The following is a 24953-nucleotide window of genomic DNA, read 5'->3' as shown; positions in this document are numbered from 1 at the left end:
TTGCTGTGTTTTTAATGAAGGTGACACACTGCCTTTCAAACCAAGTAATTAAAGAAAAACCAGCTGCACTGGCTTTCCCAGGGACCACTAGACCCTTAAAATTCTTGTGACAGAGGAAAGTGCTTGGGGGGAAATAGAGACACATAAATATCTAAGGAAGACCTTCAAATTTGAAAAATTGGGAAATTTTAAAGGCATTAAATTCTTATGAAGACTTTACTACATTAATTTCGAGTAGGCTAAACATAGAGCTAACTCAGCAAGTACCCACCACTCTCCTGGGTGCCGAGTGAAAAATGCTGTGTTCCTTTTTAAAGGCACGCGAGGCTGTTTTCTTGCGCCCCGTGCCTCAGGGCCTGGTGTGCTTTATGTCTGCTGCTTCCCTCGGCTTTTCTGCACAGCAGCTGCTTTCTGCATGTGCATGTCTCAGAGACTCAGAGGTCCTCACCTCCCTGCTCAGAATCAGGAACATGGGCTCATGGGAAATAAATCCACGTCTCATAGCCATAGGCTGGGACCGTACAACATCTCAGTGTGAAGAATTCTGCATTTCATCGCATCCTCTTTCAACCCATTTGGTGCCCCTGTGTTTCTTGTAATTCAGACTTTTGGGAAAGGATTTCGTATTTTTATGATTTCCCATACTGCTTGCTCACCGAGGTCCCTCTTGTTTTTTAATGTGTCCCCTTCCCTCCTCAGCACCACTGCTTTATGGAACATTCTCGCTTTTCACACAGAGGTACTTTACTGCTGTCTGTGCCTCGGCTTCCCCTAGGGAGCCAGTGCCATGATATCGGGTGAGATTCAAGCAACCATGGCTTCCTTTTTCCAGGACTTACCTCCCCTGTCCACATCCCCACGGTTCCTCAGAGGAAGGATGTTGTGTGGGTTCCGTTTTATGTCCTCTATCAAACATCACCAGCAAACTGCGAAGCAGAGCATGCTTGCTCTCAGAGGGCCGTCGCTACAGAATTCATAAGCATCTGTGGCTCACCTGGAGATTCCCTTCATCTCCCAAGGTTTTGGGAGCCGACAGAAAGGTTCAAGGATCGGCTAGGGAGGAACTTCAGAGCCTGGGTTAGTCCCGTTCCTGCTTGCTTGCTTCGGTCATTATTCAGCACGTCTGTATGGAGCACGTGCTGTGTGTCAGGCTTCCAGGAGGGTCTGCCTGTGTCAGGAGGCCGAGGCCGCCACACACTGATGGAGGCCATGCTCCCTGATCCTGTTTTTATTTTGTTCATTAAAGATTTTTAAAAATTTTAAATCACTGTTGACATAGAATATTATCTTAGTTTCGGTGTCTAACATAACGATGCAACGTTTATATACTTTCTGAAGTGATCACCACAGTAAGTCTCGTAACCATCTGTAGTCATACATAGTTCTTACAATATTACTGATGACACTCCCAGTGCTGTACACTCTATCCCAGTGACTTATTTTATAAATGAAAGTTTGTATTTCTTAATCCCCTTTCCCTTTTCCACCCGTCACCCTACCTTCCTCCCCTCTGGCAACCATCAGTTTGTTCTCTCTCTGTGAGTTTGTTTCTGTTTCATTTTGTTTGTTCATTTGTTTTGTTTTTTAGACTTCACATGTAAGTGAAATCATATATATGGTATTTGTCTTTCTCTGTCTGACATTTCATTTAGCCTCATACCCTCTAGGCTCATTAATTTTGTCACAAATACCAACATTTCATTCTTTTTTATGGCTATCATATCATTGTGTGTATGCATATGTATGTGTATATGTATGTATATATGTATATGTATGTGGATGTGTATATGTATGTATGTGTATGTGTGTATGTGTATATGTATGTGTATATGTATATGTATATGTATTTGTGTGTATATGTATGTACATATGTATACGCATGTGGATGTGTATATATATCTATGTGTATGTGTATATGTGTATATGTATATGTATGTGTATATGTATGTGTATGTGTATGTATATGTGTATGTGTATATGTATCACATATCTTGAGCCACTCGTCTATGGATGACACTTAGTTGCTGCCATACCTTGGCTACTATAATCAGTGCTGCAGTGAACATGGGGGTGCAGATATCTTTTTGAATTCATGTTGTTGTTGTTTTCCTTTGGATAAATACTAGAAGTGGAATTGCTTTAAATATATCACTTAACAGAATGTTTGGACTTTTCTAAGGATAGCCAAGATAATGCTGTTTGGATGCTGAAATTTCTCTGAATTTTCAGTGGTTTAAGTCACAAAAGATATTTGAAATCTGAACTGACTAGGAAAATACAGGTGGTGCAGTTTCCGGTCATCAAAGTCAATCCCAGCTGCCTCTTTAAAAATACATACTCTAATTTTCCTTTTTTTCACTCAAATCTTCTTGAGCAGGTGATCTATCCGACATTTAGTACCCAAAGTCTTCGTGTCCTTCAGTAAGAAAAAATTTTAAAGCACAAACGTGTGTGGATTAGCTTTTTCATCTAGAACTTCAAGTTTGCCTTTCAAATCTTGCTGTGTTTAATCAACACTTGGCCTGAAGGGGCTGGGGGAGCTGAGCTCTAAGGGCCCCTCTGAAAACATGGCAGGAATTTAAAGGAAAGCCGGGCAAACCCAGGCCTGTTACATACATTTGGCAAGTCCTTTCCAAAGCTTTCTCCCCACCCGAATGCTGGGTGGGTTGTGCGCAGCTGTCTCCCCCGTCCCTCCCTGCAGGCCGGGCGCTCCCAGCCCCTCGGGTTCTCACGGTGCTGTTCCCTTGCCTCTTCCAGTCTCCCTCTCCGGGCAGCTCCTCGCCCCTGGGCGCAGAGTCTTCAAGCACACCCCTTCATCCCAGTGACCCCGCGGAAGGCTCCGCCAACAAAGAGGTAGGGTGCCGCTTCCTTTCAAAAGCCTCCAGCCCTTTGTCCTCCATCCTGATTCTGGCCTGCGCCTTCTCCAGCCTCCCGCAGAGCTCCTGTCCCCAGGAATCCTGGGGAGAAACTCTATTTTCTCCTCTCCAGTGTGGACTGGGGCTACCAGTTGGGTAGCCAGTAGCCACGGCTGTCTGTTTTCACTGAGAAATGAAATAAACCCGCTCGCCAGGCACACTAGCCATCGTGCAAGTGCTCAGTAGCCACCAAGACTAGTGGCCACCGTGTGGGACCGGGGAGATGGTGGGACGTTCCCACCAACGGACAGTGCTGGGCATCTGCGAGTGTCTGTGGCAGCATCCTCCCTCGTGGCACACAGGCCTCGGGCACCGTGGGCTGACAGCACTCTGTGGTTTGGGACGTGGGTTGCTTTTTTTTTTAAATATCCCGTGATTTCCGGCCCAAGTGAAATATCTTTCATGACGACAGGGTGACCCCTTGTCCTGGTTTAGCTGCGATGGTTCCAGTTCACACCTGCTGTCCCACTGCTCACCCTTCTCCCTCCCGAAAGCAGTGCCGTTCAGAGACCTGGCCGCAGCCCCGGGAATGTTCCGCTCTGTCCTGTCCTGTGGGGGAGTCACCAGCCAGGTGTGACTAGCAAGCCCTTGGCCCATGGCTGGCGGGGCTGAGGACCTGACTTTTTCATTTTATTCCGTTTCAGTGAACTCACATAGCCACGTGCGGTGAGGGGCTCCTGGACACTGCAACCTCTAGTGTCCCTTTAGACAATAAATCAAACTGTCGCCTGCTGAGGGAGGCCAAACAGAGCTCTGGTGGGGAACTTGTAAGCAAGACGATGTTGCTTGCTCCCACTGAGGTTCCTAGGGCTGAAAGGGCAGGTGTTTCCCTGAGGGGCACCTCTGCCTTCCCCAGCACCGTCATCTTTTGACACCCAGCTGACTGCCACCCCCACCTCCTGGGAAGCCAGCATCAGGTGAACACTGGCCTGCGTCACAGTCTGTGTGTGGGCCCAGCTGGCTCTAACTGTAGAGGCTGCCTCGTCCACCGAGGGTATGCATTAGGGGGGAGGTTAAACCACAGAATGAATGGTTGTTTCCCTTTCCCTCCTCTTGCTATCATTTTATGTTAAATTTTAACGTGAGTGGCAGATCACTTCCAAAGGGAGCCTTAGTTGAAATTTACCTTTAAAGTATCATCAAATACATATGCATTTTCCATTAAATATTCATTCAGGGGAGAAATATGTTTTTTTATTAATCTGTTTATATAAACAGGGGCGGGGAACCTTTTTTTTTTCCTGCCAGGGGCCATTTGGATATTTATAGCATCATTTGAAGGCCATACAAAATTACCAACTTAAAAATTAGCTGCTATATTTAGTCAAACACTTAATTAACTCACCCCTAATGCCCTGGCAGGGCCAGACCAAATGATTTCACCAGCCTTATATGGCCCGCGGGCTAGACGTTCCTCACCCCTGATATAAATCAAACAAACATTAGAATTTAGATTTGAGATATCTTTTGTCCTCCTCTGGTCTTGATCCTTAGCCCATAAGGCCTGAGGACTAAAGGGACAGTTTCTGCTGCCCCTACATCTCATAGCTTTGCCTTATATTTTATTCAGAGCACATGCAGAGGTGAGAACAAATGGCAAAAGGAAAGAGTGACAGTCACAATGATAATAAAAACAGCATGAGCATTTACAGTGTTCAGGTACCAGGCCAAGCAATCACAGACAGCATCTCATTTAATCCTTAAAATAATTCCGTGAGGCAGGAATTGCTGTCCTTTTGTGTTAGTTAAGGAAGCTGAGTGGTTGGATAGTTTACCTGAGGTCCCAGGGCTCACAGCTGGTGGGACCAGGATTTGAACCCAGGGTGCCTGTGGGCTCAGGTTCCTAACATCAGGATCTGCTGTCCTTGGGGAGAAAAGTGCCTGCAGGTCGCACACTGCATGGAAAGGAGGCTCGGATGCCGTGATTCCAGTTGTCCGGCCTCCAGGCTCTGCACGTGGTTGGTGTGGCCTGGAAAGCCCCGGAGAGTTTGGCCTTTATCTTCTTGACTGTGGTTTTATTAATTTTTGCATGTTAAGGATTAACTAATGTTCATCTCTGCCCCCATATGAGAAAATAAAGGGCTAATCAGACTTCTGAATAGCCAGTATTTGATTATTCATCAGCTAGAATAAGCAAGGCAAAATTTGTTAGTTTCTCGGTTCCTATAGGACTTGGCACATGTTTCTACAGATCCTTAGGAATAATGATGAAAATGCTCTTTGTGTGCCATAATTAGAGATTCTTTCATTTCACAAAACTCTTTTTAAAAAATTACTACCCCCGAGACTAAAGAAAGCCAGTCATGAGCTCATGAATAGAGAATAAGCAAATGTGCCAAATGCCCTCCATGGTGGCTCTAAATAAAACGGCGGTTTTTAGAGCTTTGGGCTGAAGTCATTCTTCTGTAGTTCCTATTAAAATCTGGACACTGTCCTTGAGATTGGCATTCAGTAAAGTACCCTGAATAGCCCAAGAAAATCGGAATTGGCTTCTTGGAGCTACCTGGAGGCTTAAGCATTTTGATTAAACAAAATAAACCTTTATTACCCCCAGACCCTTAGCAGCTGAAGACAAGGACAGGGAGATGGTTGGGGAATAATAATTTGGAAATCTTTGGCCCTTCTGGAGACGCCAGCTTCCATCTGCATGCCCCGAAGTTAAGGATTGTGTTTCTTTAAACCATAGAAATAGACAGACGTGGCTGTCGGCACTCACCTGGGCCTGTCATCTCACTTGGATAAATAGAAAGTAAAAGTCACATAAAGCACTATTGAACTTGGATTTCCCTTTCCTCCTGTCCCGAGTCCTTGGCTCTCACTTGATATGCATTTTTCCATAAATGTGTTAGCAGCCAATAACCTTTTATTCCTGGTGGACTTGTGACTTTAGTCTCTTTAAAGATGATCCTTTCTGAAACCAGAAACCCACCTTCTTTGGGGTGAGGAAGCATTTCATCCCAGTGGTCACATCAGCAGCAGATTGCTCTTCGCAGTGTATTGCGTGATTAGTGTTAAATTCTTGTCATTGTCCTGAATTGAGTTAGAGCCCTAAAATTAAGTGTCTTCAATTGCCCGCAGTTTTCCACATAACAAATAACACTACTACTTTGTAGAATTTTGTGCAAATCAACTAATCATTCCTTTGCCGTTCCTGAAATCTTTCAAGTGAAGATCACTGTATACAGTCCCATGATATGGAATTGTTTCCCGTGACATCCCAGCCCTCATGCAGGCCCTTCACCCTTCCAGCCCACCAGGCACCGCATAGTATACCCTCAATTAAGTCAACCTGTTGAGCAACTATGCTCTACTAGACACCCTTTTCCTAAAATGTACATATTTAAAAGGTCACCCAACAACTGGTAGAGTCTCAGCAATGAAAACCTTTAGGTTTTCTGAGCTTAACCCTTGGCCATGCAAACCCTACTTTTTGCCCGTTTTAGAGACTCTTGCCTTTGACATTAGCTCTCCACTCTCCTGCAATGCTCACCTCATCCTGCCCCAGGCAGATCAGGGATGAATTTCCTACTCTCGTGCCACTCCGAGTTCTCTCTAGGACATTCACTTACGCAAGGAACCAAAGGGTAAGTGATGCTCCCCCGAGAGCCAGCATTTACACTGCTGTCCAGCCAGGTTCTGGAAGGTTTCTGGTTGAAACAAGGGTGCTATTGGAAAACTGACCTTTGCTCCGAGTTGTCACTTAATATACAAAATTCCAAGGCCTTTAATTTACTCCTTTGTTTGTTGTGTGCTTATTTTAAAGTAACACATGGTAATGACATATATAGTGAAATTTTTAGACTAACATAAATCAGTAAGAGATGAAAGGAAGAGATAAAAACTCTAGCAAATGTTTTCAGCACAAGGAGAGATCCCTGCAGCAAAGACCTAACATGAAATAAAATTCTCCAAGGAAATTTTTAATTTCAGCATATAATGATGTTGGTTCTTTCATTAACCAGCAGTTCTTACTTAGAAGCCGAGATTCTTAAGAATACAAATCAAGCCCTTTTTATTGTGATTGTGGATTATAAATTTTGGTTTGTGGGATATTTTTTTAAGCTGACAGACATCTGATTGTGGAATGTAGGATTTTCAAATTACCTAATTAATATATGAGTGGATGGTTCTGGAGTCTGGGTAACCTTTAATAAGAAATATGTGTGTTTATTTACACTTTACTTTCTGTAACCAAGAATGGTTGACAACTGGTTAATATCTGACACTGATGATATATTTGTATTTTATGCTACATGGATGGTTGTATTAATGCATTTTTCATCATGCTTTGCCCTTTTTGAAACTTCTTTGTCTTAATTACAGTCAAGAAAAAGCTTGGCTTCATTCCCAACCTACGTTGAAGGTAAGAGCTAAAAGGAGATATTGAGCACTGAGTCGTTCATGAATCTTTTAGCACTTGGGGCATTGGAAGCACTGGGCTGGAAGACGATAGTGGAGGAGAAAGCCCACTGAGCCACTTAACTCACAGTCTTCACAGCCTTAGAATCTTAGACTAAAAGCACAGTAGCTGTGAGCCTCTCAGACCTCCTCCTCCCTGCCTTTGCTGATTCTGTCCATGGAACCTGAGCCAGGGGGTAGGGGCTTTGCCCAGCTTAGTAATGATCACATTGGATCTGAAACCCAAGTCTTCCCACCTCTATTCCAGTACACCTTACACCCACCAAGGGCTATTCAAGTGGGAATAAGCTTTAACTAACGGGGAGAAATTTTGTCCTCTTAAGAAAAAACACAAAAACAAACCAAAAAACCTGCCTAATAATTCCCACCTCTTGCTTGGATGAGTTAGTAAAAGAAACGTTAAGGGCTTACTCTTTTCCAGGTGCTATTCTAAGCACTTTCCATGTAATAACTCATTGAATCCTCACACTGATCTTGTGCAGGGGGTTTTATCATTATCCCCGTGTTATGTATGAGGACTGAGGCATCGAAGGGGGGCAGCTTTCCCGAGATCACACGGTTAGCAAGTAGCAGAGCCAGGCTGTCAGCCAGCATCTGACTGCACAGTCCTCCCTGTACTCTCCGCAGGCTGCCACGCGTGGTTGTGCCGGCTATTGACTGCACACGTGGCCTAGTAGGGCCCAAACTCTGCCCAGCCTGGCCACCCCAGGTTGAGGTCAGGCCACACATAGAGTGCCCATTTCTTATCCACACAAAGACACCCCAAGCGAGAGGCGACCCCGACCTGTACCAGGAGGAGGGCGGGTGCTTTTTCGGGTAGGGTGGGTTGTCATTTCCTTGAGGGAGGATTTTCTGGGGCCCGAGTATGCCCAGGCGTCACTTTGAGGTCATGGCTGGTCTCTGGATCCTGCGAGTAAACAACCAGTGTGTCCTACTGCCTGGGCACGAAACCACTCTGAACTTTCAGGTCTGAAGCCCAGAACATACTCCTGGGGTAGGGTCAGGACTCAGGTCCCATTCCCAAGTAACCTATAAGTCCTCTGCGCTGTTGTTGTCAAGCTCCACAATTCTAGGAGAGCAGCTTGGGGAGGGATAGGAAGTTTGGAAACTCCTTTCTTCTTCATCGCCTGTGCTCGGGCTTAGCATTAACATGAGGCAAGGAGATATATATACACCGAGTGGCCAGATTATTATGACCACCTGACGTTTGTAGCCAAATTAGCTACATTTCTCACTGAAGTTGCTAGAGGGCCAGACCATTATAAATGTCTGAATAGCACAACATACCTAAGTATCATTGCTGATCAGGTTCATCCTATCATGTTGATGGTGTATCCCAGTGGAAATGGCTTCTTCCAATAAGACAATGCGCCATGCCATGGTGCTCGTATTGTGCAGGAGTGGTTTCAAGAACATGAGGGAGACTTTACCTTGCTGAGGTGGCCCCCACAATCACCAGATCTCAGTCCAATTGAGCATTTGTGGGGCGAAGTAAAAAGAGCCATCAGGCAGCTGGTTCCACAACCATCAAATCTCACAGAACTGGACAGTGCTATTCATCAGGCATGGTGTCAGATTCCTCGCATCACCTTTCAACATCTCGTGGAATCAGTGCCAAGAATCACCGCAGTATTGAAGGCAAAAGGTGGCCCAACGAAGTACTGATGGGGTGGTCACAATAATCTGGCCACTCAGTGTATTGTGTGTGTGTGTGTGTGTGTGTGTGTGTGAATAGTGTGTGCTTGCTCACCCCCAGAGCAACACAAAGGCATCACTGAAAAGAAAAACACATTCCAAAAAACCAAAATGAACCCTGTGATTCTTTGACATAGGAACATTATAACTTTTGTTTTTTAATAACACACTAAGCCTAAAATGAACTTATGAAATTAGGGTGCTTTTTTTGCCGAGTATGATAGAGTGACAGTGGCATTTGATTATAATCAGTTTCCCTGGAGGATAAAAGGCATGAGATTATATCTGGAATGCATAATTTGTTTAGACCCAATATTTCTGTCTCCTGGCTGCTTGACATTTACACAGTCATTTAAATATTATTTGGATTGCTCTTAAACACATCTGCATATCCACACTTACGAGGCCTCAAGAGGAAGCCTTTCAGTGAGTAGAGCTAAGACAGAGGCGACTATAGGATGGCATTGGGAGTCCCATAGAGAGGTGGTTCATTTTTCTTTTTCTTTGACATTCGTTATTTTCACAAGTGAGTATTTTTAAAAGTGACTATCCCAGATGAGATCTTTTTTCTCAGTGCCTCGTTGACAAAAGTGACTGTGTTTCAGGAACGTCGTACATGCATCACAGGAGTTTGTCATGGAAGACTGATCATCTTCTACATTTTACAAAACACAGTGTGGGTCCAAACTTGTCCTTACGTTATTTTAGTTAGACTCCTGCTTCCCCGCTGTACAACTCAACTGTATATTGTAAATAACCTGAATTCGTCCCACATCCATCAACGTTTCAGGGTGAGGAGCATATGGTTGTTGAGAAGAATGGAAATTACCAGTATGGCTGGGTACCACCCAGTGTTTGCCTAGAAGTCTTCCCCAGAAAGACCGAGAATAAGACAAATAACAGGTTTCCTTATTTAATTACTACACAGACACTTTGTGAAGGCATTTCCTGAAACATTGTTAATTCCTTTGTTTCAACCACCACCTTGGTTTTAGAAAAAATGAATACATTATTTTAGGCCTGCCCCCTGATAAGCAGCTTATCATGGGAAGTGGCTGTTTAAGCTCAAGATGAGCTTCATCTTGAAGGATAAAAATTAAAACCATCTCAGATTAGCTCTCCAAACGGAAAGAGCAAATTGTTTCCATTTCAAGCTATCTAATTTAAGACCTGGAGGTTTTAACTGTGGGTTACGATGTATATTTTAGTCTCCCCAAACACAGCCTTCAAGCCAAAGAAAATACATGTTTTCATTGCAGAATTAGAATGCCTTGTTTAGTGCATCTGTTACAGAGTTCGTTATATATTAGTCCCAGACGTGTTTTAACTTCAAATAACGTTTACAGCAGATTATGGTTAGAGTCAGATACCTCCATTTTAATTATTTAAAACTAAGGTTGGGTTGTTTTTTTTTCTAAAATATATTTTTATTGATTCCAGAGAGAGGAAAGGGAGAGGAAGAGAGAGAAACATCAATGATGAGAGAGAACCATTGATTGACTGCCTTCTGCACACCCCCTACTGGGGATTGAGCCCACAACCCAGGCATGTGCCCTGACCAGGACTCGAACCCTGAGCTCCTGGTTCATGGGTCAATGCTTAACCACTAAGCAACACTGGCCGGGCTAAGGTTGATTTAAAAGGCTGATCAATGAAACACATTCCCATTTTCCCTGAACTGATCTGTATGCAGATGCAGGCCAGGAACTTATGGCCTATAAGGCGGCATGAGATGACAGCTTTGGAGTAATGTTAGCTGCGTCCCAAAATTGGGGTTAGAGGCTATTATGGGAACCAAACATTCTGAAACAAATACCTCAATTCTTTTATTTATAAAATTTACTGCCCCCATTATAGATAAAATGGAGAGGGGAGATATGAATCAGTAGCAAGTCAAGGAACTGCTTATTTATTTGATGCCCCCTGGGTAACAGGTGCTGGCCAGACACAAGAGAGCCAAAGATGACATAGCCCCTGTCCCCAAAGAGCTCACAGTGTGACAGGAGAAACAATAGCCTTCATGAAACGTTTCATGTCCTGTATTTACATAAATCTGCACATCATTTCTCACAGTAAATGGTCTGGGTGAAGTAAGTGACTATAAGAAAAAATTGTTCCCGTTATTTGAAGATGAGGGGTGAGTGGAGGCAGATATGGGTCCCGTAGACTGCTCAGGGCCCTCAGGACTGGCCCCCTGGGCCGGAGGTGAGCAGTGGGGAGGGGTGTATGCAGGGGTTGGGCAGGCCCATCCCAGTGGCTTCACTCACCGAAGTGGCTCTGTGTGTTACAGTTCCCGGACCTTGTGACCCTGAAGACTTAATCGATGGAATCATTTTTGCTGCCAATTACCTTGGCTCTACCCAGCTGCTCTCCGACAAAACTCCCTCCAAAAACGTGCGCATGATGCAGGCCCAGGAAGCGGTGAGCAGGATCAAGGTGAGGGGGGCCGTGTGCTCTGTGGGGGCAGGGGGTGGCGGCTGGTACCTGAGCCATCCACAGTGGTCACCCCAAACCTCACCGACTAGTCCTGAGGGTGGAGGAGAATGGATTGGGGTGATGTTGCAGGCAGTCCTTACACATGTTCCTGCTACAGTTCTAAACAGAAAAAATGATTTCTGAAGTGGACTGCAGTCCTTACATGGAAGCACTGTATATTTGGGTTGTTCTTAATGGCCACTCTGGAGAAAAAGCATACATATGATCCTGAACTTTCAGAAGTTGACTTGACGAGGACAGATATCGTGCCGAGTGTTACCTCTAACGTGAGGGTTCTATTCTTGTACTTCCACCGACAGCGGGGTTCAAACTAGGTCCTTTGCCTTGGAACCTGCTGGTCCTGCTCAAGCTCAGTTGAACTGGTTTGCTTCAAGGGAAATGAACCCTTTGATCAGATCTAGCCTGGCCAGCCTGAGCAAGTCTGAGCAAGGCCAGCCCCGTTTAAACTCGTCTGAGTCCGTCATAACCTGCTGGAATCTGTTCCACCGAGGTGGACAAGGAGCCAGCCTGTGTTGTTCAGGAAGAACCACTTTCATCCGGTTTAAATTGTTCACAACCGGTTTGAACCAGCCAGACTGGTGTGAGCCCATAGAAACACAGCTCTCAAATCTCCACCCGAGGCCAGACACACCTCAGGTCTACGGAGACACTGACCGTGTCTTCACGTCACTCCAGTGTCCTCAGGGGCCGCCCACACCCAGAGCCGCTGGGCAGCCATGCTGGCGCCACAGGGAGGGCCTCCCTGTGGACACCAGAACCAGGCATGTCAAGCAAGAGGGAATAGGTTAGGGTGCTCCAGGGTTGGTTGTGTCCAGTTCCAACTGGTCAAAATCAATTCTCACCTCAAGGAGCCATTCACGTTTTTATATCTTCTCGCTCACACACTCACAGGTCTCACCCTGGTATTGGTGTGACAGCGTGGAATGAGAAAGCATGGGGAGAAGGCAAGCGCTGAGGGTCCTGGATTCTCACTTAAGGACAAAATACTTCTGGAGCATCGGGTGTTCAAGGCTGTGTGGGCCTCCGGAGGGAGGGAAATGGCGATTTAGACAGTGAGCGCCTGACCCTCAAACTCAGCAGCACAAATGAGAAATGAACTGAGTCAGCGATGAGGCCCTGCCCTTAAGGATCCGTCGTTGTAGAGGAAACCCTTGCTGCAGCTTTGGATAGTATTACTCGGGTTTGGGGAATCGGGATGTATAAATGAGGGAGTACTTTACAGTAGCCCAATGTCAAAGTCACTGACAGTTTCACCCGTGTGTCAGGGACCCACTTCACCACCTCGTCTGGGCAGCCCAGACCTTGTCTGTGTCCTAGAGACCCTGCGACCACCAGGCCCACTTCCGAGGTTTCCTTTTTTTCTCCCATAATCAGCCTTTCCCAGGATGCTTGACAGTAGGAAGGTCCACTGCCTTCAAAGGAAGTCCCACCTCCTACCCACAGAGGTGTCCCGTGCCCCATGGTTCCCAGCAGGACAGCTCCATGAAAACGCGTCTGCCTGACCTTCAGGCCTTCATGGTCTTTCCTACTCAGTAATTCTATCAGCAGAACATCGGGTTCCTGTTGAGCTGCCCAGCCAGGCCTGGCCTGGTTTCTTCCCACTGTCACCCCTTCTCTGAGAGGGGTGACATCAATACTGCCCGATCCTCCCACAGTTCTTAATCTAGGATCTCCCAGGCACAGCCTTCAAAGCAAGAACACAAAGCTGTCTGAGAGAACGTGCTGCGTCTCAGGCTTCTTTCACCCGGAGCAGTGAATTTGGAAAACTAACTCTTCAGGGTCATAGTTCTGACTCCTCATGTCCCACAGTCACCAGGCACAGCATGTTATGATTTTGTTGAATTAACACTTGTTAAGTAGAGCCCTGGGGTGCCAGATGGTGAGCAGAAGACCACAAGAGAAATTAAAATCGAGGCGTTATTGCTCACAGGCCCTGGAGGAAGGCCGAGAGGGGCCGTGTAGAGAGGTCACGTCAAGGAGAGGCGGAGAGGGAGAGAGGAACATGCCTAGGCCAGGACCTGGGAGCTTGGCCTTAGTAGGATCCGTGGGTGGGGTGCTTAGCGTTCCTGAGCTAGGATGAGGTTGGTCAGTTCACACCGGAGGAGTCAGGATTCGGTAAGCTCCTCGGGGGTCTTATCTAAGGGGACAGACGGGGAGGGCCCTGGGGGTGAGGAAGACCGTTGATCAAGGGCTGTTGGGGGAGTCATGTTAGGAGCTGACTTTTGCTCGCGCCTGTGTGGGCTGTTATTATCTAGGGAATGTGCCTGCATGAGGGGACTAGTGTCCTTTCAAAGTCACTGCAGACCGCTTGGCCAAACAAAAGAGATGCTGAGGCAGCAGGACCACCGAGTAGCGTAGCTAACCTCTCAACTCAACACTTAGTTCCCAGCCTAACAGTGCTGCCAGCCTCCGGGGGTCGATGGGAGTACAGAGGCCTGGTGCGCCTTGCTCAGTGGTTCCAGACAGACAGGGACCACCTCCCACCGCCGCGTTGGAGATGGGCGGGGGCACTTGGATTGCCACTGTGTCGGGGGCATTTCTACTGGCTCTTGTGGGTCAGAGGCAGGGATGCTTGATGCCCTGTGGTGTCCAGGATGGGGCCACACGCCGAAAGTGTATCTCCTCCAAAACGCCAGCTTGCCTCCCCCAGAACTCCCTGTCGGGGAACACTCCCAGGGCCCACTCAGTGAATCTTCCAGAACAAAGCCGCCGTCCATCCCCAAACTAGTTCCAAAGACCCCTGAGACCGGAAGCTGTGTGTTGCTTTGAGATTCGTTTTTTCCTGGGTTCTGTCCATCAAGGTTTAAGACCTGTGAAGGGTCGGGTTTCATTCTGGGCACGTTGTTTATTGGCCTCCTGGACTGATAGTCCTTGACTCCTACCGATAGGGTTTCTGTCTTTCCACTGTGAGACAGACATCGTACTCGATGACCTGGAGGGGGAGCAGGCACAGGCACATCTCCCAGACATAAAGCAAGGCCCAGGGTAGACTGCGGCATCCGGTACCAGATCCCACCCAGCGCCACACCTACTATGAACCACAGACGCACCTCGTTTTATTGCACTTTGCTTCAAGTTTCACTGTTCGTTTGCATTAAAAGTTAGGTGGCTCTGTCCATCGGAACAATCAGGATAGAGGCTGTCTGGTTATAAATCCACTTTAGACCTGCCTGGAGTAGTGTAGGCATCTAAAGGGCATACATTGATTTCTCCAGCAAGTGACTGTAGTGTGAGGAAGTCATCCCGGAGGGGTGAGGGTCGATGGCTACATTTCATGTATAGGTATCACTTCACAGTGTGCTGCCGCGCCTCTGAAGCAGTGGTTCTCAACCTTCTGGCCCTTTCAGTACAGTTCCTCATGTTGTGGTGACCCCCAACCATAAAATTATTTTCATTGCTACTTCACAACTGTAATGTTGCTACTGTTATGAATCGTAATGTAAATATCTGATATGCAGGATGGTCTTAGATGACCCCTGTGAAAGGGTCGTTCGACTGCCAGAGGGGTCGCGACCCACAGGTTGAGAACCGCTGCTCTGAAGGCACTGTTGCCTCTCGTTTGTATTGTCTGCTCTGTGTTCCTTCTACATCCATTTAAATGCCCATCAGATTGCTTGCCTTTGCACCAAGCCTGACTCTTTCTCAGACTGTAAATGAAGACGACTGCGTTCAGACCCATGGTTTATTTCTGTACCCTGCGGAAAGTTACTCTGTGGGGGGCGTGCCCTGCGCTGCTCACAGGTGCCCAGGAGACACTTTGTCTCAGGGAAGTGGTGCCATGCTTTCTCCTAAAGAGAGGCTGGCGTTTTGGGGACGGGTTTTGCTAGGCTACTTCGAGAGAAACAGCAGAGCAAGGCTGCAGATTTTACAGTGTCCATCCAGGAAGGAAGGGAGGAAGGAGAGCTCTGTGGATTTCTTTGGAAACCTATTTAGCAATATCCTCACCAGAAATCACAAAAAGTGATTTCAGCCTTGGTGCTCTCCCCTAAACAGAGGCAGAGGAATTCTGTCCTCTGGTTTCCAGCTCCTTTTCCCTCCTTTCCTCCCTTCCTCCCAGGGGAATCCCATTGTCCCCTCTCTTTCCTCTGCCCATGTTCTCTCTTTGACCTGATGGATGTTTGTGGCGCTTTGTTGAGCAAAATACTGGACCTGAAGCGTAGGCTCCCATTTTGAACCGTTTTTAATTTCTGACTGTTCATCGATTGTGGTGTCTATGTCACTCACCTAGCACCAACTGTACTAGTATACCAGCACTGAATATTGATACTGGGTTTACACCTGGAGACATAAGAATTACGGTTTTCTTAATTTAACAAAGAATTTACAGATGTATTTGCCAAATGGGGAGAGAATTTGGAATTGTGGTTTAGTCAGGAATTTCCTCCTTAATGTGAAGAGAGAACAGAGGAATTTGGCTAAAAAGCAAACTGTTCCAATGCCGACCCCTGTGGTAGACTCGTAGGAGATAAAGTCAACCAAGATCCAGGCCTCGGCCCGGGGAAGCGTGCAGTCTAAAGGGAGTAAAGAAGAGTGTCACAGTAACAACAATGCCAGGCAGGCCGAGGACTGGGAAACTGAAAGGCTCTTCCACCCACCAAAATATGCGAAGTGAGGTGCACCCAGTGCAATAGCAGAATCAGAAGACGTCTACCATTCTTCTTACTTTTTTCTAATCATCTTTAGACTCTCCCTAATGTATCCTTTCTGTCTTTGTTGTTCATCATTTTCGAGAGGAACTAGTATCTTGGCAAGAAGCCCCCCTATAACTTAGGAGTGCATTACAGCAATGGTTCTCAAAGTGGGACCCCTGGCCCAGCAGTACTTGTTGCAAATGCAGATTCTCAGGCTCCGCCTTAGTCAGAAGCTGGTGAGGGTAGGGTCCAGGAGTCTGTATTTCCATAAGCCCTTCAGGAGGTCCCGATGTCCACTGACCGTCCAGGGTTCCAGAGCATCTGTGTCCACCTGAGCTCTGTGGTGTCCCAGTCAAGCCGAGTGCTTCTCATTGACACGGTTCTGTTGGCAAATAAACTCAAGAAATGCTGCAAAGTAGATCTCGTTGGAGATTTGCCACATCTGTTTTCCTATTGAAGGCTCTGAGAAGTCCTGTACCAAGGAGATTTAGTTCACTTTCCTTAACTAGAAGCTCCCATAGTTATTTGAACAGAGATGCAGTATCACTGTGTGATGCCTGTTAAATAAGTCTTGTTGCTAGGATTCTCTGGAACGCATTTTGGGAGAAACTTCTGGAAAGAACTTTGCTCTTTATGCTGTCTGTATCTAAAGTGCACTAAGTGGAGACCCTACACACACACACACACACACACACACACACACACACACCACACCACACACACACACACACCACACCACACACACACACACACACACACACACACACACGGTGTGGGAATCATGCCTGAACCCTGTCCAGTGTAGCCAGCTCCCTTGTCCTCCTCTCTCTCCACTCCATCTCCATGCCTCATTCCACTCTCATGCCCACTTTATTCTCTGCTCCTCAACGGAAGATGGGGGTGGGGGGCTACTGACCCCTGCTGAGCCTCAGTAACGGCTTTGTGTCCACGAAGAGTATGGTGTATGTGTTTTCAGTCTTTCTACTTTTGTGAAGCTCATGTGACTAAGTCACAAGTGGTGTTTTGACATTTTTTTTTTGGTCCATGCATTTTTCTAAGGATCATTCATTATCAGTTACCCCTATTCCTGTAAAGACTAGCCTGTCCCCAAAGATCTGATTTTTCCATTGTTTTATAAAAAGATTTTCTTTAAATGTCAAAAATTGATGATTTAATTGTATAATTAAAATTTCTGCCCATCTAGCTTTGTCCCAACCATGTGGTTCCCCATCTAACTTGAAGAAGCCTATGCATACATTATTTCATTTACTCCTCAAAATGGGGGGGGGGGGGGGTGGGGAATCCTGGGAGGTAGGTATTATTTAACCTCATTATTTTCCCCAGACAAACAGAGGAGTTTATAGATGAAAAACCTGCCCAGATCACACAACTAGCAATTTGGAGTGTATAGTGAGACTTCCAGGTTTGAATCTCTGTTTTGCCACTTAACAGCTGTGTGACCTTAGGCAGGTTAATTAGCCTCTCTGTGCCTCAGTTTCCTCTTCTGGAAGATGAGGATAATGTTGTGCCTACCTCACAGGGCTGCTGGCAGCTTTTACATTAATAGTCCTGTAGCACTTAGAAGGGTACTGTCAGCAGGGGGGAAAGCTTCTGTAGCTGGGAGGAACCCTGGTATGAATAGCTAAAGGGGCTTAACAACAGCTAACATTCCATCCCCATGGTGGATTGAGTGACTGAATGGACGGTGCCACTGTTTGTGTCCTTGCACACACCCTGCTGGGTGGTAAGCCACAGTCAATCCCAGGAAACACAAGAATTTAAATGGATGCTGTCCCTCTTGCTCTAAGATGCATGCTGGCCTTGTGGTTCTCCTAGACCTCTCTCTGCTGCTCCAGTTTCTCATTCTGGCTCCAACCGCATCTGCCCTTTCCACTGTTATGTCTAAATTTTACATTATAATTTGTTCCAGGGCACTTGAATATCATAAGTGATTTAAAGATGGCATTCCTCTAATGAGTGCATGAAATATTCTTTAACTTCACGAACCTTATTTCGGCGTGCCTTTCATGGAACTCAGTCTGCCATTTGAGTCCTCTTCCTTATCACCAGTTCTAGCAAAAAAACACCCCAAAACAGAATTTGGGCATTCCCTTGGTGGCAGGCGTAATGTCCTTTGAAAGAGCCCTTTCAGATCACTATTCCCTAGAGTTAAGCATTTTGACCAATAGCTGTTAGGTTTTGGTATCAAAAAATAAAGGAAGTGCTTATGTTACTGCCATTTCGTTTCATTCCATATCCTATTATTTTCAGGGGAAGTGATAGAAAACAGACAAACATTAGGATCTCACTGTAGTCGTTTATCATTGCATTATAACTGGTGCAGGTCAGAACTTCCTGATTCCACAAAAGAAGCTGTGGTGTGACGTAGCATCAGTATTTCTGCACTTGTCATGAGCGTCAGTTAGGGTAACACCTGCAGCTGCTGCCTTTAGACTTTTCCATAGCAGGCTCTTCACCAGGACCACCAATAAGAGCTTGGGTAGCTGTGCAGCGTGGGCTGCCCTAGACTCCTGGGTGTGGCACAGATGAGCTATTTGGTGCTGGGATGGCTGACTCATCCATTTTCCACAATGAGGTAGTACAGACAAGGCACCTTAGTCATTAATGAAATAAATTTGTGCTGCTGAGAGCAAAAGAGCTTTCCACCAGGTGAGTACCAAGAATGTGAGAGAGCAGACCTTTTTCCACCCCACCCCATCACCACAACAGCATTCTGGTTTGGCCATTGACTCACCATTATCCATACAGGATCTTCGTGTGTATAGCAAGCCCTATTGAAAGCCAAGAAATTGCATCCAGATATAGGTGAATTATAGTCATGTGACAGCAAACACAAATATCCTATATAATAAAAGGCTAATATGCAAATAGACTGAATGGTGGAATGACTGGTCATTATGACACGCACTGACCACCAGGGGGCAGACGCTCAACGCAGGAGCTGCCCCTTGGTGATCAGCGCACTCCCATGTGGGGAGCACGGCTCAGGGCTGGCTAGCACAGCGGCTGTGGTGGGAGCCTCTCCCGCCTCTGAGGCAGCACTAAGGATGTCTGACTGCCGGCTTAGGCTGACATCCCCGGAGGGTTCCCAGACTGTGAGAGGATGCAGGCTGGACTGAGGGAACCCTTCCTCCCCCCCTCCCCAAGTGCATGAATTTTGTGCACTGTGCCTCTAGTAGTGCTTATAATACACCAGGCATTGTTCTAAGAGCTTTGCATGTATTTATCCTCAGAACAGCCCTATAAGGTCAATACTATTTTTATCCTCATTTGACAGATGAGTAAACTGAGGCACAGAGATGTTAAGTTGCTCACTCCAAGTCACACAACTACTTAGGTAGCGGAGCCAAGATTCAGTTTCAAGCAACTCGACCCCAGAGTCTGCTTTTATCAACTATGCTTTTATTTAGGAGAAAAGAGGGGAATATTACATTCATTTCTAGTTCGGTGTAGGCTATAAAATATTCACAAATTTAAGGCAAGAAGTATTATTAATGAGGGAAAACAATAAAAGATCAAGTCAATAGGAAGACATAAACATCTTAAATATGTATGCACCTTACAGCTATGAAATGGATAAAGCAAAGATTGACAGAAGTAGACATGGACAAATTCACAGTAACAGCTGGAGATCTAAACACACTTCTCTTAATACATATTAGAATCAGCAGACAAAAAGTCAGCAAGTACATACAAGAGTTGAACCATACTCTTAAGTCAACATATTTAACCTAATTGACATTCATAGAATACTATCCTCAACAACTGCAGAATGCATCTTTTGAAGTCCCCATGACACGTTCACCAACGTCAGTCACATTCGGGGCCATACTGGCTAAGATTCAACACATTTCAAAGGATTGAAACCAGGGTATATTCTCTGTCCCAGTGGAATTAAGACATGAATAACAAAAAGATAGGAAAATCTCCAAATGTATTATTACTAATACAATTCTAAGTAACCCAAAGTTCAAAAGAGAAATCATAGTGGAAATCAGAAAATGTTTTAAATGAAATGATAATTAAATTGCAACAAATCAAAAAGTGTGGGATATAGCTAAAGCAGTGCTTGGAGGGAGAGTCATAGCAAGTATATCAGGAAAAAAAGTTTGAAAATCCATCATTTAAGTTTTCATCTCAAGAAGCTGGGGAAAAATCAGCAAATTCAGCTCAGAGAAAGTTAAAAAAAAAAAGATGTAGGCTGAAATCAATGAAATAGAAAACAGGCATATAATAAAGAAAATCAACAGAAACAGAAGTTGATTCTTTGAAGGCATTGATTGCAGCTAAGTACAAGATTGCAACTCAATAAATTTCTTTCCTCCTACTCTCCCTGCCATCTAACTAAATTCTGAGTTAGGAAATCCATTGTCTGCAGAGTGGGACTTTTTTTAAGTCCTCCCACAGCAATACTTTATACCACTATCAGTATTAGTTTGTCAATTCCCTTTTCAACTTTGAGTCTCTGCAAATTCTTTTCTAACTGTTCTCCTGTCTCTGTTTGTTCCATGCTAAGCAGATGGCCCAGAAATTAGCCAAAAGCAGGAAGAAGGTGCAGTACAAACAACTTCATCAGCTTGGTGTTATGCCTGTTCTTTCCATTTATTTATGTTTTCCCTTTTTATTATTTCGTGTTTTTGTTTTCTGCATCCAGCAAGTTTTTGTTCAGATTTCTTTTTGAACCGCCCCATAAGCCAACGTTTCTCAAAACTCAGTTGCCTTAAAGTGGCTGTTTTCTGTTGCTCATGAGTCATTTCACGTGAGAGGAACAGCAGGGAGCAGATTGGAGATGCTACATGAGTCCTACACTCGTGTGAAAGTTCCCACCATTCAGGCATTAATGTGGCAGGGACTTGGGTCTGTCCAATGATAGTCATGTTTGATTTGCGGACTTGTCAGATTGCTGGATGCAAAAAAGAAAACTCGCTAATAACCACGCGTGTGCGGAGTTAAGCCTTAAATGAGCCAGACGGGTGCGCTTTCTATGGCTGTGGAGCTTCTGGATGCTTATGAGCTACCCATGGGACATGGACGCATTGGGCTCTTTCTGAATGGGGTGGGTTCAGGGTGCTGCTTCTGTGTTGCTGTGTCGGGTTGTGAACACAAAGACCCTCTGACCAGAACTGCATTCAGATGACTTCCTTGGCACCTGCTGTAAACATCGTCCCCGTCCCGTGAGCAGGGGCAGACTGATTTCGCCACGTTCCTCGGGTGGCAAGTCAGTGGCCCTCTTCCTTTGATATGTTGGGCTCCAGCAGCCTTGCAGAAAGGGCCACTGGCAACCCTCGTTCCCAGAGCCAAACCCGCTACAGGATGTCACTGCTTCTAGAGAGGAAGCAGCAAAGGGGATTCTATGTTCTTCCTTGGAACCTACAAATGCTAACTCTCACTCGCGTGCCCATCCTCTGAGGTAACTTCAGCCCTGACAACCTAATTCTGGAGTCTGCACTGCTGTTCTGGTGACTGTGTCTCGATGCCTGTGTATGAGCTCCCCTTGCTTCCATCTCCGGGGCTAGAGGAACGTACTAAGCTCTCTCTTGGTGCATGTTTCTTCTCAGGCTCCAGAAGGCGAATCTCAGCCAATGACCGAAGTGGATCTCTTCATTTCTACGCAGAGAATCAAAGTATTGAATGCTGACACACAGGTACTAGCTGGCTCCCACCTTTCCCGGGGGTCAAGCTTAGCAGCATGGCAACGCAGAGACCGTACCCCTGTCCATAGAGCAGCTGTCCCCAGACGCTGGCTTCTATACACGCTAGAAGGTTGTGTCTGCAATGCCTGCTTGGGGTGGGGTGTGCTGCGCAGGGAGCCTTGGGACTGTTTTCTTAAAGACAAAAGGAAAAAAGAAACTGTGAATATTGTTTGATAATAGTTCTCATAAGTTTTTATCAGAAGATTTGTGACTTTGAACAGATTAGCTTTTTAAAAATCTTTTTTTTTTCATTTTTACCTTCCCCACCAGAGAGTCTAGTGGTTGTAAAATGATGGAAATTTCTCACCTGCCTCAGGCCTCCTGGGTTATTCTGAGCCCAGGGAACTGGCCCCAGGCCGGTGGGTGCACATACATCTGCTCGCAGGGTCTTTGCTGTGAGCACCGGAGCCCCCTGCATGTGGAGCCCACGTGGCTGGGTTGCGGGGAGACAGACTTTCCCAGGGGTCATTGCATGCTGCCCCGATTTACCGCCCTCTCCCTTCCCATCCAGGAGACGATGATGGACCACCCTCTGAGGACCATTTCCTACATCGCAGACATCGGGAACATCGTCGTGCTGATGGCCCGCAGGCGGATGCCACGCTCCAACTCCCAGGAGAACGTGGAAGCCTCGCACCCGTCCCAGGATGGGAAAAGGCAGTACAAGATGATCTGCCACGTCTTCGAATCTGAGGACGTAAGGGTGCCTCCCCCATCTCCCTCCAGGGACCTGAACTGCCTTTGGGGGGCCAGATTCTCTCTTTCTCAGGACCTGATCACATGTGTAAACATATTGAGTACCTACTGTGCGTTACTCAGCCTTCTACCCCCATTCTAGCGCTAGGCACAGAAGGCTGGGTAAAACAGACTAGGTACTCCTGCGGGGTGTAGGGAGACAGAAGATAAATAGATAAATATACCTAATACAAAAGTAGGTAGCGGGAAGTTTGATAAAGAAAAATTAAAACTAGGTTAGGATAGAGGGCCAGGGGCTGTTTCAGATAGAATGATCAACTAAGTTCTCCCTGAGTGGGGAGATTGGACAGAGATCTGAATAACGAGAGTGAGGAGAGAGCACGTGCAGAGGCCTGAGGCAGGGGCCTGCTGAGGCAGCTTGAAGAAATGCAAGGAACCCAAATTACACGAGAGACGTGAGGGAGGTGTTCAGCCCGACCCATGGAGGCCTGAGCGGGTCTCACCGGGGCAACAGGGTATTCGGGAATAAAGTTCTTGGCCGTGTGGGCCACCCTGGAGGCTACTGGAACATTAGATCCCTGCTCACCGCAGTCCAGCTGATGCAGTAAACAGAGAAAACGAATGTTCAACAGAGATGTGGCCCATCCTCCCATTCAGTCCTCTTCCCCGGGTGTGACTGGAAGCGCTGGTGAGGCCACCAGCTTCCAGTTGCATTAGCATCCAAGTGTCTCCAAGGCTGGGCAGGCCTTGGAAGATGCCCCCGGGCCGGCCACAGCCCCACCGTGGTTTTGAACTGCAGAGACCTAAGCCGGCCATGATGGTGCCGTTGACTGTGCTGATGTTTTACTTCCTGCCACAGTGAAGCAAGCTCTGTGTCTCCTGTTGAGCAGAGAGAGCCGTTTCTACTTAAAGAAAACCTGTGGCAACCTTGGCTCCTGAAAGAAGCCGTTTTTCCTCCATGAACATGCTCCTCTACTGCAGTAATTTGCCTTCCTCCAGCAAGCTGGCAGAAGCCAGCTGCTTTCCCCGGGGAATCAGAGCTGCCCGGCTGCAGCCCAGGGAGGAGGAGCCCTCACACTTTCTGCACCATCTTCACTGTCTGGTTCTCTGGACAAGCCGCCCACCAGGCAGCGAGCTTGCCGCACGTGTCCCCGCCATTCTCCCTGCTATGCCTTTCACACTGAGGCCAGACTTGCACACTGGGAGACAGTGAGCTTCATCAGGTTCTCAGAAGGTTCCCAAAGCGTCTGGTTTAGAACCGTAAGCCTCGTGTGTCCTGCAGGCCAGTGAAAAGGTGGGTTAGCTCTGCTCACCGGGCCGAAGGCCCCCTGTACGCACATACTGGTACGTACGTGTGAGGAGCCCTCTGCCACCTTCATCTGGCTGGGAGCCTCAAGGCTTTCTTTCCCTTGGGCTTCCTGTCAGGGATGGTGATGACAGGGCAGAATGTGAGCAGGAGTTAGGACAAGCGCGGACCTGGGAACCTTACCCGTGGCTTTTTAGCACAGGACCTGGGAGAGCTTGAGGGCGAATCCTGCCTCCAGGTACCGGCTGTGTGGCTGCTGAGCTTCTGCAGGAGACTGTGTCCCCTCACCAGGCTGCTGTGTGATGGTGGTAGATGCTGCAGAAATACCGCAGCCCGTGTATTCGCACGTGCATCCGTGCATGGAGGTCAGCACGCCGGCTGGCCGTGTTCCCAGGCACACAGTGTTCAGTGCATCTGTCCGCGTGCCTCTGAGCCTGAGGCGGTGCCCGCTGCCTTCGCTTTTACAGCAGGATGCAGGGCGGAGGTCCTTGATGGGCTGTGGCACGAAGCAACTAGATTCTCATAGTGAGAAAAGCCAAGCATTTCTTCCCCACGGCCAGCCACACAGAAGACACTGCCATCTCTGTTAAGTAGCTGCTTTTAAGCAAAAACGGGGGAAAGGAGTAGAGGTTAGAATTGTGTGTGTGTGTGTGTGTGTGTGTGTGTGTGTGTGTGTTTAAAACATCACTCTAAAGACTTGGTGGTGGTTTTCTACCCATTCATATTTCACTGAGAGGCAGTCCCATGTGGTGGGCGGAGGGTGGACTCTGAAATCAGTCTGCCAGAATCCAGCCTCTCCCCACCTTCCACTGCACCCCCTTCCCAGGCCGTGGACAACTTAACCTCTCAAACTCCGTCTCCTGATGTGTCTGAAGCGGACAGTAACACAGAGCCACAGTTCCAACGTCTAAAGAGCTCTGACAGAGGGGTTTGGGGAGTCACTTTGCTGATAAACCTGCCCTGACCCACCATGAAATCACTGATAGGGTTTGCCCAGCTGACTGTGAATCTTGTATGTTTGCTGCAGGAATATTACTGTGTTCATTATAGGACACTTCCCCAGGCCCTAAGAGGGTTATCA

General features: G+C 46.8%; 1 protein-coding gene across 6 annotated transcripts in view; it reads left to right on the top strand.

The window, feature by feature from the left end:
• Positions 1-24953, top strand: part of APBA1 (amyloid beta precursor protein binding family A member 1) — a 200974-nt gene that overhangs the window by 159160 nt on the left and 16861 nt on the right. For 4 of the 6 annotated variants that reach the window (XM_059656860.1, XM_059656857.1, XM_059656858.1 and 1 more), the window contains 6 exons: positions 2758-2853; positions 7239-7278; positions 11320-11465; positions 20697-20729; positions 21736-21822; positions 22382-22567. In XM_059656860.1, coding sequence (XP_059512843.1) covers positions 2758-2853; positions 7239-7278; positions 11320-11465; positions 20697-20729; positions 21736-21822; positions 22382-22567 — 588 coding nt within the window. The remainder of the gene's footprint in view (positions 1-2757; positions 2854-7238; positions 7279-11319; positions 11466-20696; positions 20730-21735; positions 21823-22381; positions 22568-24953) is intronic. The other 2 variants (XM_059656862.1, XM_059656861.1) reach the window with 2 other exon arrangements.

This window comes from Myotis daubentonii, chromosome 11 (genome assembly GCF_963259705.1).
Source record: "Myotis daubentonii chromosome 11, mMyoDau2.1, whole genome shotgun sequence".
In the NCBI taxonomy this organism is placed as follows: Eukaryota; Metazoa; Chordata; class Mammalia; order Chiroptera; family Vespertilionidae; genus Myotis; species Myotis daubentonii.
Note: the sequence above shows the minus strand (reverse complement) of the source record. Positions and strands in the feature narration are given on the sequence as shown.